Raw genomic sequence first — 16,650 nt, 5'->3', positions numbered from 1 at the left:
TATGGGAATCAGTGGAGTAAACAGATTATATAACAGAGTATTTATCATCAATCTACAATTATAATCAAAATGTGAACTGGTACAGTAAATATGCTATATTGACTTCTGTGCATTATTACCCAATGAGAAGAACTGTATTACTGTAATCAATTTCTGCTGGGTGTCCAATAGCACTAATAAAATAAAAGTATTGATAACCATGTTTTCTTAAGTTCAGGTTTTTGATGGTGCCATGGCACAGTATCTATAATGGAATTTTTAGACAAATGTCACTGTCCTCAAATGTCTTTGGTCACAAAGTCCTGAAACGGTAGAAGGGCAAATATATGGTATAAAAGAGTGAGAGAAGCTGTATTAGGTCAGTACAGAGACAAAGATGGCCAAGTTGATCCTTCTTACCGGTAAGTGCTAATTTGACAGTCATAACTATATTTCCTCAGTTAAAACCAATCTGGGAGATGGAATGTTTTCATAAATACTCTGGTGTTTAAAAGACAGCAAGGTACTTTTAATTGAGTAGCTAATAAATCAAACACAAATGCGTAAACTCTGGACCACATAGACATTATTGTAAGTTTGCCAGGATTTCATTTGAAACTTGAAAAAAAAAATCCTTCTTGTTATTTGGAAAGATTTGCATTCGCTGTATATCTTTACAATACTTATTACTTTTATCACCAAATAAATCTCAATAAAATAAATTTGTGAATCCTAGCAATAGGAAATGTATTCATCGCAGCCTGAACATTACTTGCTGTGCCACGGAGATAGGAGAAAACACTAGATAGTGAAAAACGGCTAAGGAAAATATGGACACCATGTTGTGGGGGGGAAATATCTGTATATCGGAAATATGGGAATGAAGATAGATATGCACATGATAAATTTGTACAAGTCTGGTCTCCCTTCATTGTTGTTGTTAGGTGCGAAGTCATGTCCAACCCATCGCGACCCCATGCACAATGATCCTCCAGGCCTTCCTGTCCTCTACCATTCCCCGGAGTCCATTTTAAGTTTGCACCTACTGCTTCAGTTACTCCATCCAGCCACCTCATTCTCTATCGTCCCCTTCTTTTGCCCTCGATCGCTCCCAGTATTAGGCTCTTCTCCAGGGAGTCCTTCCTTCTCATGAGGTGGCCAAAGTATTTGAGTTTCATCTTCAGAATCTGGCCTTCTAAGGAGCAGGCAGGGCTGATCTCCTCTAGGACTGACCGGTTTGTTCGCCTTGCAGTCCAAGGGACTCGCAAGAGTCTTCTCCAGCACCAGAGTTCAAAAGCCTCAATTCTTTGACGCTCAGCCTTCCTTATGGTCCAACTTTCGCAGCCATACTTTGCAACTGGGAATACCATTGCCTTGACTAAACGCACTTTTGTTGGCAGGGTGATGTCTCTGCTTTTTAGGATGCTGTCTAGATTTCCTCCCCAGGAGCAAGCGTCTTTTAATTTCTTTGCTGCAGTCCCCATCTGCAGTGATCTTGGAGCCCAGGAAAATAAAATCTGTCACTATCTCCATTTCTTCCCCTTCTATTTGCCAGGAATTGAGAGGGCCGGATGCCATGATCTTTGTTTTCTTGATGTTGAGTTTCAAGCCAACTTTTGCACTCTCCTCCTTCACCCGCATCAACAGGCTCTTTAGTTCCTCTTCACTTTCTGCCATTAGAATGGTATCATCTGCATATCTGAGGTTGTTGATATTTCTCTCTGCAATCTTGATCCCAATTTGTGACTCCTCTAATCCCGCCTTTCTCATGATGTGCTCCACATACAAGTTAAATAGGCAAGGCGACAGTATACAGCCTTGCCGAACTCCTTTCTCAATTTTGAACCAATCAGTGATTCCATGTTCAGTTCTCACTGTTGCTTCTTGACCTGCATATATGTTTCTCCCTTCATTACTTTCTGGCATAGAAAGAAATCTAAGGTATTAGTCCAAAAAGAGATGTTGAACCCTGTTTAGATTGTCAAATCTTATATCACAGATAGTGTATTATATGGTTGTCTCATGAATTGTATGAGATTTAAAAAGTAAATTTAAACAACCTTATTAAATATATAAGACACAACTAATTGGTAACTACAAGACAGATCTAGGTACAGCTAAGAAAATAAAAGAACATGATAGAAAGGTTGCAGCTAAACTTACAATCCTGGAATATCCTGTCCAGCCTATGAGGAAGGATAGGTGCTGGTTTCATCGTGCACCCCTCCACTCCCCCAAGGCTGCACCTGTATGCCACATCCACCTTCATTTCTCATATCAAGAGTCTTTTAAAGGAACACCCGTTCCCTTCCCACACACAAGCTAGCCACAAACAGAGCCCCTCTCACATGGGCTCCTGGGGCCTTAGCCTGGGCTCAAGCCTGCTAGAATATGGTCCCTACATTCAAGAAGTGTTAGCACATCAATGACATGGCATTTTTTCCCTTGGGGTTGCAAATGACCTTCTCTATCTTGTGATGTACATTTTCCCCATATTCTGCCAGTCCTTGGGACACCAATTCAGCCTTCCTTCTCCATAAGAATTCAGGTATACCAAATGTTCATCAAATGTTTTCTGAGTTATATAGGAATGTACCAAAATTTTGAAAACCAGATTTGTTAATTGTGTTCTAAAAGTCAAAAGTAAGCTATGTGGAAAAAACTATATTTTAAGTAATTATACACAGATGTTCAGATCTCAATTTATTGATATTTTTCTTTTTAGGTCTGGTGCTCCTGCTGAATGCACAAATAGGTATGAATTTTACTTGGCAACGCATATGCATAACACACAGTCTGGACCATCCTTTAAAAAATGAGACCATCACGCTGCTATTATTATCTACTCTTAGTGAATACAATGCCAAAATATAATAATTAGCCATGTTTATGGTAATAGAAAATACATAAAGGATACATTGGTAACTGCTGCTAACTTTATTCAATATGCTACTCATATTTGATAAAACACAAAGATTTTAAATAACTTCAATATGGAAATTCAGCAATTGCAAGTGGTTGAATTGGTTTAACTTTACTGTGAATAATTGCCAGCATTTTTGTACAATGAAATATTAATGCCTGTGCGCATGGAAACAACCACCATCTGCTGCTGCATCTTTTCCAAACTCAGCAGTCACTTCTAAAAGACACTGGGACAAATAAAGAATTATGTCCTTAAACGGTCATTTTCTTCACAACTTTTTTTCAGTGCTTGCTTATGCCACATGTATATTCTTTCCAAGGATCCCAATGCAGCCTTCCACTGGTTAGATATAACAGGTCGCACTTGCTGAATCAGGGTTCTTTGGCAGATAAGATTTATGCCTCACACTCTCACTGTCACTCGCAAACATAAGAAGCATACGTACATCTTCTCAATCTACCATGACACAAAAAATCAGAATATATTAAGGCTTGTTACAAGCACAGTTTTCCGTATAGCCAAACAGAAACATTCACCTTTGTTCACACAGCTCTTACTCCAATTTTATTTCAAGCTGCATGTTAATCTTTCCAACTCTTTTTGGTAGGTTCTGCCTATGTGCTTTCATGCTACTTTACCAACTGGGGCCAATACAGGCCAGGCCTTGGGAAATACAAGCCTGACAACATTGACCCTTGCCTGTGTACTCACCTGATCTATGCCTTTGCTGGGATGACAAACAATGAGATTGCAACCATTGAATGGAATGATGTCACTCTTTACCAATCTTTCAATGGCTTAAAAAAACAGTAAGTCCCCTTGAGTAATGGTTGCCCCTTCCCACATGTTGCTTCTTTGAATGTGCTGTAACTTACTTAGCATATTGTCTTTAGCTAAAACCTTGCCAAGCCAAGTGCAGGGAGCAATCTTCTCCCTTAGGTAGAATTTCATGACCACTTGTCATGATCCTAAGTATAATATTCCTTTTATACATTTGTATCCTGCCATAGAGTTCACAAAAATCATTTATTTTTAAATGGCAATACAGGATTCATGCGGTTTTTGGGTGTACCTGCAACTGCATAGCATTAAAAAAAAAAAACAGGAGCTTGAATCAACTTGGAACTGCAGTATGGGGCAGAAGGGATCCTGCCCCCACCCCTTAGACTGTTTTCCAAAGCTGAAATGGCCATATCAGGAAGTAATTTACATAACAATTTCTGATCAGGGGAGATGATATAGAAGAAAAGGCAGGAGCCCCTCGCCGCACTTTTATTATGGACTGCATAATAGCAGCCCCTCCAAGTGTTTTCAGATTCTCATGTGGTTCAAAGGAAAACTGCTCACTGCTTAGGGTGGTGTCTTTGAAAAGATGATCAGCAACACAGCACTAACCTGTAGTGATTCTTTGTTATTCCTTGGGCTGGAAATAGACAAGAATATTCATTTCTAATCTTTTCCATCCTAGGAATGGGGAACTGAAGACTCTCTTGGCAATTGGAGGCTGGAACTTTGGAACAGCACCGTAAGTTTGAAGCATTTGCCTAGTATTCCATCCTGCTTTTACAGAGAAGAATGGTTATAGCCAGTAAATCATTATCTTAATGTTAATTTCTATGATCTGTTTCCAGATTCACTGCCATGGTTGCCACTCCTGAAACCCGCCAAACCTTCATCAACTCTGTCATCAAGTTCTTGCGCCAGTATGACTTTGATGGGCTGGACTTTGACTGGGAATACCCTGGATCTAGGGGCAGCACTCCTCAAGATAAGGGGCTGTTCACTGTCCTAGTTAAGGTAAGCCACTGGCCATGTTGCTCTTATTTTCTTCCATCTCAGGATGTGCAAGGCTGACTTGGCATTCCAGTGCCAGTCTTCTCTGGCCTTTGCCTCTTGGGACTTTTCTGCATGGGATTTTTCCAATCTGTTATCACTCAGGTTATACTGTGGTTAGTCCCTTCAGTTTTCACTTGGCTTTAGTTTGACTTTCTGGAAGCCAATTTTAAGTTGCTTTTTCCCTCATCAGTAATGTTTCTGTCAGTTTTCTTTGTCGCACCCACCTCCAGCACAGTTTTTGATGACTGGATTGTTGTTGTTGTCAAACTACACCCTCTCCTTCCCCTCCCCGCCCCTGAAATAAGTAGTCTCATTTTTTTCCAAAGGCATGAAAATATTTATATACTGCTGTAATCACAGATTAAGTAAGTTCCCTGGATCCCCAACTTTCATTTAAAAAAACCAAGTAATCCTTTCACTTATGAGGATATAAGGGAAAAGGAATATCTCTGCAATGAAAGACAATAGAGACTTACTTTTCATATTTAATAAAAGGTGATAATTCAGGGAATCTGCTTGACTCATTATAGCAGTATACTGATAAATTTATATTTTATTGCCTTTTAAAAAATACAGCCATGGTATTGATCTATCAGTAGAAGCATGCACAAAAACTTAACAGGGAGTGCTTTGATGCCACTGATAATGCCACCAATACTGATAGCACTCTCCCTTGAAAATACTGATTTATGTAAAGCGTGTGAGGAAGATAATAAACTGACTCCACAGCTGAGGAAATGCAGAGGGAGGGCAGACATGCAGAAAAACCATGCCCAAACTGATGCCAATGCTTATGGATCGACTCCCAAGAAAATCAGGAGCAAATCAATCATGCAGTCCTCCATCTCAGAGACAGAAGTTATTATCTGCACAGTTGTTGGAATGAGTAATCGTTGGTCTACCAGAAGAGCATCCCAGTTTTCCCACTGCCACACCTATACTGAAATGAAGTTTAAATTTTTACAAGCACAACTAGGAAAGGTAGAATTGAATAGCTCAATTTCACCACATGTCAAATTTGGTAGCTACACATGGTCAGTACTTGGATGGGAAGACCAAGGAAGATTCTGGAGGCAATAGCCAACTATCTCTGCCTTTCCCTTGCCTTGAAAGCTCCTTGCTGGGATAGCCATAAGTTGTTTGCAACTTGAGGACACATACATATTTAGTTTAGAAATGACTCCTATTTATAAGAATCTTGCTTTTGTATAATATGAAACTAAGGGACCAGCATTTATATAATCATACAACTATATAATTCAATATGCAATTATCAATAATCATGGCAACCTCAAAGCAAGAATTTGTTCAAAGCTAGTAAGAAAAGTAACATATATATATATATATATATATATATATATATATATATATATATATATATATATATATATATATATATATATATATATATATATATATATATATATATATATATATATATATATATATATATATATATATATATATATATATATATATATATATATATATATATATATATTGGTTGTGCCAAAATTAACTTCTACTTTGCTATCTTCTAGGAAATGTTGGAAGCTTTTGAGCAGGAGGCCAAACAGGTGAACAGACCCAGGCTCATGGTCACTGCTGCTGTTGCTGCTGGACTTTCCAATATTGAGTCAGGCTATCAGATTCCTGAGCTCGGCCAGTAAGCAGAGGTTTTTGGTTTTTTTTAGATGGTTGGGCTCCCTTTTTCAAATTTACTTTCTGCTGTATGTGTGTAGGTGAAAAACCTTACAGAAGCCTTGCACTAATGGTCTATCAAACCACAGATTGGATCCAGAGATCTGTCAGCAGGAAGCATAGCCACATGGGTTGGGAGATGGCAGTGAGAAAAAAAGAGACAAAATGGCCCTTCCTGCCTCATCAGTCAGTGGGTCCCATGACTCTAGGAATTAACTTTTCAGGGGCCAGAAGTGATTACGAGAAAGTGGAGATGATACACAATCCTTGTCCAAAGATCCTTGATGCCTGTGAAAGCTGATCACTTGAGCCAACCTAATGTGCTCCATGTTATTGATCAGTGGTACATTGGCTGCACAGAAATGTGAAATCAAGTTTATGGACCTGCACTGGTAAAATCCCTTTGCCAGCCTCTTCATGAGACGACTATTTATGCTGTATTTTTCCACATAGCACCATTAGTTTTACAGGTACACAAAGGTACAATCCTTGCTTGCAGTGACAATTGTAAAGGGCTGCAGCAGGAAAAGATATAATCACAGATGCCATTCTCTGTGCTAATTAACCCCAAAATATTGGTAATGCTCTAGATACTCCTTTAGAAAGAGAAGCATGACCTCTTGAAGAGGTGGAATAGAAATGCCAATGATCATGTTAATTATATAACCAAACGTTGCAATTTTGATGAGAACCTGAGCTTACTATATGCAGCTGTATTATTGGTTCTAATTATTCATCAATTAGAAACCTTTATGGGTCAGAAATGATACATGTAACAGTGGAACTCTTGCCTAAGAAAGAACAGCTATATTGTGGAGGAAGTATACTTATAAACAGGAAGAGAACAATAGCCTTATCCATGTGGAGTCTGGAAAGCCTATTGATCACCGTTGTAAGGAGGCTATATTGATGACCAGTTAACGTAATCTCCTTACAGGTATTTGGACTATTTCCATGTGATGACATATGACTTCCATGGTTCCTGGGAAGGATATACTGGAGAGAACAGTCCTCTGTTTAGAGGCCCTGCTGACACTGGTAGCAACATCTACTTCAACATTGTAAGTATACAGTAAATGCTTAATGTGTGCTTTATGTGAATATGTTGTACACCATCCTGAGTCAGTCCTCTGAGAGGGTGGTATAGAAATCTAATTAATTAAAAAGCATAGTTCAAAGAATAAAAAGATGGATCAATGTTCTACTTGCAAACAGAGGATCACACATGTATTGTCTTTATAGGACTATGCCATGAACTACTGGAAGACCAATGGTGCCCCAGCTGAAAAACTCATTGTTGGATTCCCAACATATGGACACACCTTCATCCTCAGCAACCCATCCAACACAGCCATTGGTGCCCCCACATCTGGGGCTGGTCCTGCAGGACCTTACACAAGACAGGCAGGCTTTTGGGCTTATTATGAGGTATGTGCATTTATTTGTACTATATAACTAAGGTAAAAATATTCAAAACTGATAGTGCTTCTTTTATCGAAGATCCTTCAAAAACCTTGTATGGGTAATACACAATGTCGGGATGGCTGACACATGGGGATATGCTAACTTGTTACAGCAAATAGTTTATACAGATGAATGCTTTGAGAAATGGATGTTCTGAGTTTACTCCCTGCTATTTGCTGGAACCTTAAATGATTTACAAGATATATTTGTGTTTCTTCTCTCTTAGATCTGTACCTTCCTCAATAATGGAGCCACTCAAGTCTGGGATGCTCCTCAAGATGTGCCGTATGCCTACAAGGGTAATGAGTGGCTGGGATATGACAATATCAAGAGCTTCAATATCAAGGTATGATGTACTGTACCAGAGTGATTAAATACAAGATTCCCAATCTCCAGTACCACATAAATCAATTTTGTCTTCCTGCTTGGCATTTAACAGGCTGACTGGGTGAAGAAGAACAACTTTGCAGGTGCCATGGTTTGGTCCCTGGACTTGGATGACTTCACCGGCACATTCTGTAATCAGGGCAAATACCCATTGATCACTACTTTGAAGAATGCTCTTGGACTGCAGAGTGCTAGTAAGTAGCAACAGGAGTCAAGATTCCAAAATGTCTGAAAGGTGAACATCAAAGTTCTAGCAAAAATTTACGTTGAAATGTTGAGCCATAGTTGTTTATTGTGCAACATATCTTCCAAATTGAGGTATTAGAGAAAAGATTTTTGAAGCTTGCTTAGAATGACAGACCATGAAGCAAAACAGTCAAAATGACCCATTCTTTAGCTCTATGATTAGCAGCTTGGACCCCTTTCTGCTGACAGTGAAGTCATAAATTCATAGTTATAAAAAAGCAAAATGGGAAGAATCTGGTAGCATAGATCAGGGGTAGTCAACCTGTGGTCCTCCAGATGTTCATGGACTACAATTCCCATGAGCCTCTGACAGCAAATGCTCGTGGGAATTGTAGTCCATGGACATCTGGAGGACCACAGGTTGACAACCCCCGGCATAGATCATGCAAACTCCTTAGATTAAATCCTACATGAGACAGAATTCACATCTTTTTGAGAGAAGAATGACTCAAGATATCTTTTTCTCTTTTTTTTCCAGGCTGTACACCTTCTTCCAACCCCAGTAGTGGCTCTGGAGGCAGTCCTAGCAGTGGCTCTGGAGGCAGCCCCAGCAGTGGCTCTGGAGGCAGCCCCAGCAGTGGCTCTGGAGGCAGCCCCAGCAGTGGCTCTGGAGGCAGCCCCAGCAGTGGCTCTGGAGGCAGCCCCAGCAGTGGCTCTGGAGGCAGCCCCAGCAGTGGTTCTGGCGGCAGTGGGTTCTGTGTTAACAAAGCTGGAGGCCTCTATCCAGACCCAACTGATCACAACAAATTCTACCACTGTGTGAATGGGAGGACTTTTGTGCAGAATTGCCAGTCCGGACTTGTCTTTGATACCAGCTGTTCCTGCTGTAACTGGGCATGAAGAGATCAGGGCTACAAGCCTTCCTAATCTGACCGTTGCCACATAGATGCAACAAAAAAAATAAAATTCAGCAAAACTAATGAGTATTGCCATCCATTTCTATTCATTCATACTGTGGTTGAGGTTTTCCTTTCACATTGTTCCCGTTGTTTCTGCTTTTAGAAGAACCCAGGAGGTGTTCTCTTTTTTTGCTTGCATCACATTTACAGTTTTTCAGTTGTACTGCAACTAAGTTTATCATAATAATGAAACAAATAGCACAACATAGGACACATCCTAAAGCTATGTTTTTTACAAGCCCATAAACCAGCATGGTTCTGTAAACATATTATGCAGCTCCATTCATGCCAGTATGAGTCTTCATTCTGGCAGCTACATTTATGAGATGTTTTCAAAAAACATATATAAAATGCCCTAAAATGAAATGAATCTGGCTGTACAAAGGATGGGAAAGAGAGTAAAGAACGGAATATTGCAGGGATATTTGTGCAGCACAACTTGGCATATGTAAGTGCACAGCAGAAGTATACAAAAACAAAATCCAATTCAAAGAAGAGTAGGATGTCATATGAGAAACAAGAGTTTGGGGTGTGTCTGAGCCTCTCTCACACACACACCCAATATTGGTGACATTCTCACTGCTCACACAAGGATGGGGGAGGGAGAATGACATATACCATCCAGAACTCATTGAAGCAAAGACTCATTAAATATGTGATTACTGATAGAAGAAACTATCCTATTGTAGAGGCAGTTAAAATTGTGAATTGGAACATTGAAGTTTCAAAGCCATTCCGCACAGAGCTAATGTAGCTGAAGTCTAACTGCTGTGTAATGCTATTTTTTTAACATTATGCACGACATCATACACAATCTGTAACAGTCCTGCAACACTCCCGCAAAAACTGCTTCGATGTAGTGCTTTTCGGGGAATCGTCAAAAGTGCTTCACTCCTGAAAACAACCTGCAACACATCTGAAAAAGACATGTGCATTCTCAATATACCAGTAGAAAGAATGTCCCTCCCTAGCTCTCGCCTCTGAGCTTCCGGAGACGCAATCGCCATTTTTTTCTCCTTAAACCAGTGAAAGCAATGTCCCTCCACAAGCAATTCAGAAGTGCTTAACAGTAAAACAAAGCTCCCTTCTGCAATTGTCTTCAAAGTTTCCGAGCACAATACAGACCCCTGTTCGACACTGCCTGTAATTCCGGCCAAAAAATGCACCCATCAGGGGGGGGGGATTTTTTTTTTACTTGAAGAGCATGTAAACGATTAAGCTCCAGCTTCTACGCCAGTGAAAAAGGTCTTTCTGAGACATCGAATGAACAAATATTCATTGCTACTGGTGTTTTCGGTTTTTTTAACAACAGTTTTTAAATGGAAAGGAGCTTTTCAGGAGCACGAACACAACATTTCATTGGCTGTTCTGTTTGGTTGACGGCCAAGGGCGGGAAAAACCACGGAAAAATATCGCCTACTTGGTTGCGATTCCGGCGAGACCAGAAACTTGTGGGTAACGAAAACAGCGCTAGTGGGAGAGCCCTTTTCCCAGTAGGAACGGCTGTATGCGTTATCAAGACTTCCCGCTATTAATTGTAGCGCTTTACAATAGCGCATTTGGCTACATAGCCAGTTGTGCGGAATGGCCCTCATTCTGTTCCCAAGATCATCGAATAGGTGTTGGGTATCTTTCTTTTTTCACATAAATGGAACACATAGGTGAGGGGAAACTAGACCCTGTTCATTCTCAAACCTTATTGTTTAGAAAATGTTTGTGCTGCCTCTCCTAGGAACACATTTCAGGCAACTAACAAAATAAATACATAATAAAACATTGAAAACTTTTATTTTATTATTTCACGGCTTTACACATCTCTCAGCATTTTCCCAAGCCTGGCTGAGTTTTCATAACACAGCCTAGTCAAGCACTGAAGTGTGAAGCAGAACAGGGCAAGATACAGCACTAGGGATGGACACAAACCGGATAGTTAACTAAAGTCTGTCTTGAATTTTCACTGGTTCACGGTTCACAAATTGCGAAGAACTTCCATGAACTTTAATGCAGTTCCTGGCAGTGGAGAGCAGAAAGCAAGAGTTCAACCCTGGATTTCATTGAACAAACCCTGAACTGCTTGGAAACCTCTGTTTTCTGCTCCCTGAAAAAAAGACCTGGGAAGCAGAAAACAGGTTTAAACTTTAAACAGCACACAAACCAACACCCTGATTCATGCAGGTTTGTGGTTCAACCATAGATCATGAACTGAACCACAAAAATGCTGTTTGTGGCCATCCCTATAATAGCGTTCCTGCTTATGTCCATCCCAACTTGAGAAAGCAATACATTAAATAAAATATTATACAGTTGCCAAGACCCCTAAGACATGTAGTTAAACAGAATCTGAAAACCCTTCAAAAAACAATGATGGACGGAGTGTAAAAATGTTGAGCACACAAATGCCAGTTGAGATAAATCCAGTGGGAAGTCTTCTAGTTGGATCATGTATGTATTGGCTGAATCACTCTCTGCCTTTCCTCTTACCTTACTGTCTCCTCCTGCCCATAGAATCAAAACCAGATGGCAAAGCTCTAGAAAATAATCATCAGATCATAAAATTTCCACTGATTCTCGTAAGTCATAATTTTGTTAAGATTCAGAACATTTTCTATACTTCCAGAGTGTTGCTTCTGTTGGTTTCAGTTAGGAAATTTCCAACTCTACATTCCCTGGTGCACAGAAGTCCATCGCAGCTCCTTTTGGTATCTCTGTCAGTAGAAGCCAGGCCACACATTGTGTCAAGACTGAGAATAGGTTTGACCCCTGCCTGAAAAATTGCCCTAAATATAGTGTTACCTAACTTTTTCCAAAAAAATGAATGGCAACAATTCAAGAAAACAAATCATTTCAATGTATTGAGTAGGAGACAGGTTTTCTCTTCCCAACAGTGTCCCTGAAAGATTTTCCCCTTAGAATCTAGTGAAAAACAACAAATAGACCCCTTCTGCATACATTGTCCTGGGGTCTGCTTTTTAGTCACATTGACCCATTATGCACAGGGCTGGAAATCCAGGATGGCAGCAGCAGGGCAGCCCCGATTATGCACCCCACTGCCACCATCCCAACCCTGGCCCAGCTCAGCACCCCGGAAGACCTGCAACAAGGGAATATGGAAACATCCGCGTTCCCTAGGATGCTGTGGGTACCAGTGGGGGCTGAGTTGGGCCAGCCTCTTGCATAACTGGCAGAGCCGGGCCTTTTGGCTTGGCCCTTCCCTCAGCCTACGATGTCCCTGGAGGGATACTGCATGCCACTCCCCACCATTGTGCAGTGGGGGGCCCACTCTCCCCGCTCCCCCCACTCTTCCCCTCACTGTTGCTGCCTCCCAGGAGCGTGTCAGGCTTTCCAGCCCCAGCTTTGTGCATGCCCTTGCTACACTGGGGCAACCAACATACTCTGGGAAGTGCCGGGGCATGCAGCCCCGCTGTGATGCCCAGCAACAGCACGGCATGGCTGCTGTCGTGCATAATGGGTACTTGAGGTGTTACCTAAAGTGTGGCAAAGAAAATGAATACAATAACTGGGCTGGCAAAAATATCCAGAATGATCACCACTTATAAAGAGCCTTGCTTTTAAAGGCAGCGCTTTCTTACATCCATGCCCTAATGGGAGCTCTTGTTCTCTAGAGTCTTTGATCACACTGACAGAATAGAATAGCAGTAAATATTGGCAAGATCAAGCCTAAAGTCATCATGGTACAGCGGTTAGAGTGTCAGACAAGTGTCAAAGGCACAATGTCTTGAATTGGTTGGATAAACCTGCTGTGTAAACAAGGGCATTTCACATCTCACTGCATCTTTGCCAGGAGCTTATAATGAGTACAGCAATATCTAATATGTGTGTGTATAAAGAAACTCTGGTTGTTTGTCTGCTCTCAGAAATGGTTGAGGTTTAAAAGCCAAAGGTTTTTATGGTCACAATAAACTATCAAGTAGGGTTGGGTGGTTTGAACCACATTGGCACAAAGCTTATGTCTCTTTCAGCTCCGCCATTAGTAGATGGACATTGTGAGAGATTTTAATCCTCGCTTCAGCATCAGGGGGTGGGGAAATGTGGATGTCCAGATATACCTGCTCCTCTACCACATAAGTTATCAACTCTGTAAGGCTGTCTCTGTCAACCCAGTTCAAATATGCAGAAGCAGCATGTGATACAGACATAAAAACACACAGTTGGAAGTCCCACCCCTGCACAATGCAGGAAATTCACAGCTACCCCTATCTCCACTCTTCCAAGTAATTCCTATTCTGTGCCCAGAGGAGGACAAAAAAACTTCCAAGATCACTGGGCCAATCTGGCCTGGAAGAAAATTCCTTGTTGATGATCAGTACTTCCCTGGGTGAATAAGAAAGATTCATAAGAGCCAAGCACTATCATCCCTTCCTGCCCTTCCTCTCATAATCTTCCTAAATTCATAGTGTCATAGCATCTTGACATCTTCAACTGCATTTACTGTCCCTCCCAAATTAATATCATCTGCATATTTAATAAGCATCCCCTCTATTCCTTCTTCCAAGTCATTTTTAAAATGTTGAACAACATGCAGCTCAGGATAGATCCCCGAGAAACCCCAGTTATCACTTTTCTCCAAAAGGATGAGGAACCATTAATAAGCACAGATTAGCTATGGTCTGTCAACCAATTAGAAAGCCATCTAACAGAAGTAGGATCCAAACCACATTTTATCAACATGTGGAACCTTATCAAAAGCTTTAATTAAATTGAGATAAACTATGTCTACAGCATTCCCCTGACCCAACAAAGTAATAACTTAAAAAAAAAACTTAGTCTGTCATGACTTGTTCTTGAAGACCTTCATGGACTATACTTCTTCACATTGCCCGTAGGAAAATCATATGACTGAATGCTACTTTCCTGAGGAAGATTCCATGTACACAAAGAAGATTGGCCTAAAACCATTATTTCAGACCATGCTAATGTTCCATGTGGCTTTTGCATTTAGGAACAATCAAACAAACTAAATCATTGTATTCTCAACCAGGGTTACTAATAACCCCAGGGTTACTCCAGAGCCCTAGAGAAGTTCCTCCAGTGGGAGGGGGGATTCTGGCTTTCTGTTCATCTACCTGGTCTGTGGTGTCGTTGAACACACTCAATGGAAAAGGAATGGAAGAACTGAATCTGCTTTATTCCTCCCATTTCTCCCTTACACACACACACTCAGAATTTCTTCTCAGAGCTCCGCTCGCAGAAAATGGCTGTTGGAAGGCTGTTGCAAGCAAAGGGATTCAGATATTCTTCCAAGAGATCTCCCAAAGTTACAACTGAACTCCAAATCACACAGATTATATTCCCTGAAGACAGTTGCTGCTTTACATGGTGAGCTTTATGGCAGCTTAGATGAATGATTCTTTGTTTTATTCAGGCAAAGTACTACACACAAAATTGAAATGAACTTCTTATTTAACAACCATTTTATTTTATCAGTGATGCCATGCACTCTATAAATATTTGACTTCCAGGGGTTTAGCAGGGAGGCGTGGCCAGCTGGCATCACTTCCTGAGTCACTTGAAGCCTGAAGAATATTTCAGGAGTTACTTCACAGTCAAAAGGTTGAGAAAGGCTGATCTGATCCTTCTAACTGCAGGTGCCAGGGACTGAACATAGGGTCTTCTGCAAGCGAAACAGATGCTCTACCACTCAGCCATATACCCATATGTGTAATTTTAGGAAAATGGGCATCTGTGCATTCATCATGTATCTTGGGGTATACATTGTAAATTTCACATACAAAAAGGCTTTCAGAAAAGCTATAAGGAATCATTTGTGTGAATTAGATTATCTGGTTTGCTAATCTGCTTTATGCCAATAAAGGTATTGTGTGATTATCTGGCAAAGAAAACAAAGATTCTATCTTGCTTTTAATTGTGTTGACATTCTGATAGTGGTTTAATTTGGAATGGTATTCCTGACACCAACAAGCACTGAGATCTGTGAGCCCTTCTGTGCAGTAACACTGTGGCGGGGAATCCAATGAACACAGGGTTCTTTCTTTCAGCCATTATCTTACATTGAGAAGTGGCTTGGAAGCAATGGATAGTTTAAATGCAGAAGTTAAATACTGTTGGCTAATTTGGGAGCAATATTCGTAATTAATGCCCTTGATTTCATAATACTGGATTTTAAAAGGATGGAGTAGTTTGCTTACCTTAATCATCTAGCTGTTCTTTTAACTCAAAGATCTTGAACAGATTGAGATCAAACCCTTTTATAGGCAATTACTGCAGCTAACTATTTAGGGAATGCTAAGGTCGTTTTCCAATCCTCACCTTCAAGGAAAAACTAGGCGATTTTTTTTAGATGGTAAATACACATACCCAATTAAGAAGGACAAATGACTTTTTATCAAATTTGACCAGGTTTCACACTCCAAATAAAATACATTCTAAGGATTCAAAGTGATCAGATACACATCCACAAATTCTGTCTGAATACCCTATGCCCGCAAACTGGCCTTCCAGTACGCCTAAATGAAAAGAGTTTAATTGGGGAAGCATAAATGCTCTTTTACAGACCCATTATGCACGGGGGTTTTAGCGCACATTCGGGGTGGAATGGCGGCGACTAAAATCACGGATAACGCACGGAGCCGGCTGCAACCAGCTGCAGCTTCGGTGCATGCCGCCGAAAAAGCCGCGTCAGTGAAACGCGGAAGAAAGCGCAGCTTCCGGGTGAGCGGGGCGCAACCAGAAGCGGCGCCCGAATCGGCGCGTGCATAATCGGTTACTCTGGGTTTTGCCGCCGTCGCGCCCCGCCCCGTGTATAACCGGTATGCGTCACGTCTTCCCCCCTCCGCGTTTTCCATGTGACCCGAAATCGCCGTTTCGGCGGCCGTGCATAATGGGCCTCTATGAGCACTCACTACATCTTTTAAGTAGCTCAAAATAGCATATGAAGAGGTAACTCCAAAGAAGGTGAATGCAAACACCGCATCCACAATAAGATACTTTTGTTTTGTCCAACTTCAGTACTGAGAGCTTTGTTGTTTAGTTAGCTACCACCCATTATGCACAGGCCATAATGCCCGCGTTGGCAGCAGCAGCACTTTGGGGAAAATCACCAATAACGCTCGCTGCCACTGCCAGTGTGGGCACCTCCCGGCCCAGGGCTACAGAAAGCCCACATTAAGCAAACCTATTTGTGTCAATTCAGCAAGGGTCTGTGGGCAGATGTTTTCCAGCAGCAGAGCATAT

General features: G+C 41.1%; 1 protein-coding gene and 1 long non-coding RNA gene across 5 annotated transcripts in view; one reads left to right on the top strand and one right to left on the bottom strand.

Annotated features, from left to right (window-relative positions):
- Nucleotides 1-277: 277 nt before the first annotated feature.
- On the top strand, nucleotides 278-9,459 carry LOC143835980 (acidic mammalian chitinase-like). Its single transcript, XM_077334585.1, has 11 exons — nucleotides 278-401; nucleotides 2,705-2,734; nucleotides 3,513-3,714; nucleotides 4,374-4,430; nucleotides 4,537-4,702; nucleotides 6,283-6,407; nucleotides 7,380-7,503; nucleotides 7,685-7,870; nucleotides 8,133-8,252; nucleotides 8,346-8,487; nucleotides 9,018-9,459. Exons 1-11 carry the CDS (start codon nucleotides 377-379, stop codon nucleotides 9,377-9,379), a joined length of 1,539 nt encoding a protein of 512 aa, XP_077190700.1. The 5' UTR covers nucleotides 278-376; the 3' UTR covers nucleotides 9,380-9,459.
- LOC143835986 (uncharacterized) overlaps nucleotides 2,815-16,650 on the bottom strand; it is a 26,584-nt gene continuing 12,748 nt past the window's right edge. For 3 of the 4 annotated variants that reach the window (XR_013230433.1, XR_013230432.1, XR_013230431.1), the window contains 2 exons: nucleotides 4,301-4,462; nucleotides 2,815-3,361 (listed from right to left, as the gene is read on the bottom strand). This is a non-coding gene — a long non-coding RNA (uncharacterized LOC143835986). Of the gene's footprint in view, nucleotides 3,362-4,300; nucleotides 4,466-16,650 lie in introns of all 4 variants that reach the window. The other variant, XR_013230434.1, reaches the window with a different exon arrangement.

The sequence above is a fragment of the Paroedura picta genome, chromosome 4 (genome assembly GCF_049243985.1).
Source record: "Paroedura picta isolate Pp20150507F chromosome 4, Ppicta_v3.0, whole genome shotgun sequence".
In the NCBI taxonomy this organism is placed as follows: Eukaryota; Metazoa; Chordata; class Lepidosauria; order Squamata; family Gekkonidae; genus Paroedura; species Paroedura picta.
The sequence above is the reverse complement of the archived record's forward strand: the minus strand, read 5'-3'. Positions and strand labels throughout refer to the sequence as shown.

Excerpts from the sequence above, each read along its gene's own strand:
- LOC143835980 (XM_077334585.1), top strand. The coding sequence starts at position 377 with ATGGCCAAGTTGATCCTTCTTACCG. Across the intron at positions 6,408-7,379 it reads CAGATTCCTGAGCTCGGCCA|GTATTTGGACTATTTCCATG; the intron begins GTAAGCAGAGGT and ends ATCTCCTTACAG. Across the intron at positions 7,871-8,132 it reads GCTTTTGGGCTTATTATGAG|ATCTGTACCTTCCTCAATAA; the intron begins GTATGTGCATTT and ends CTTCTCTCTTAG.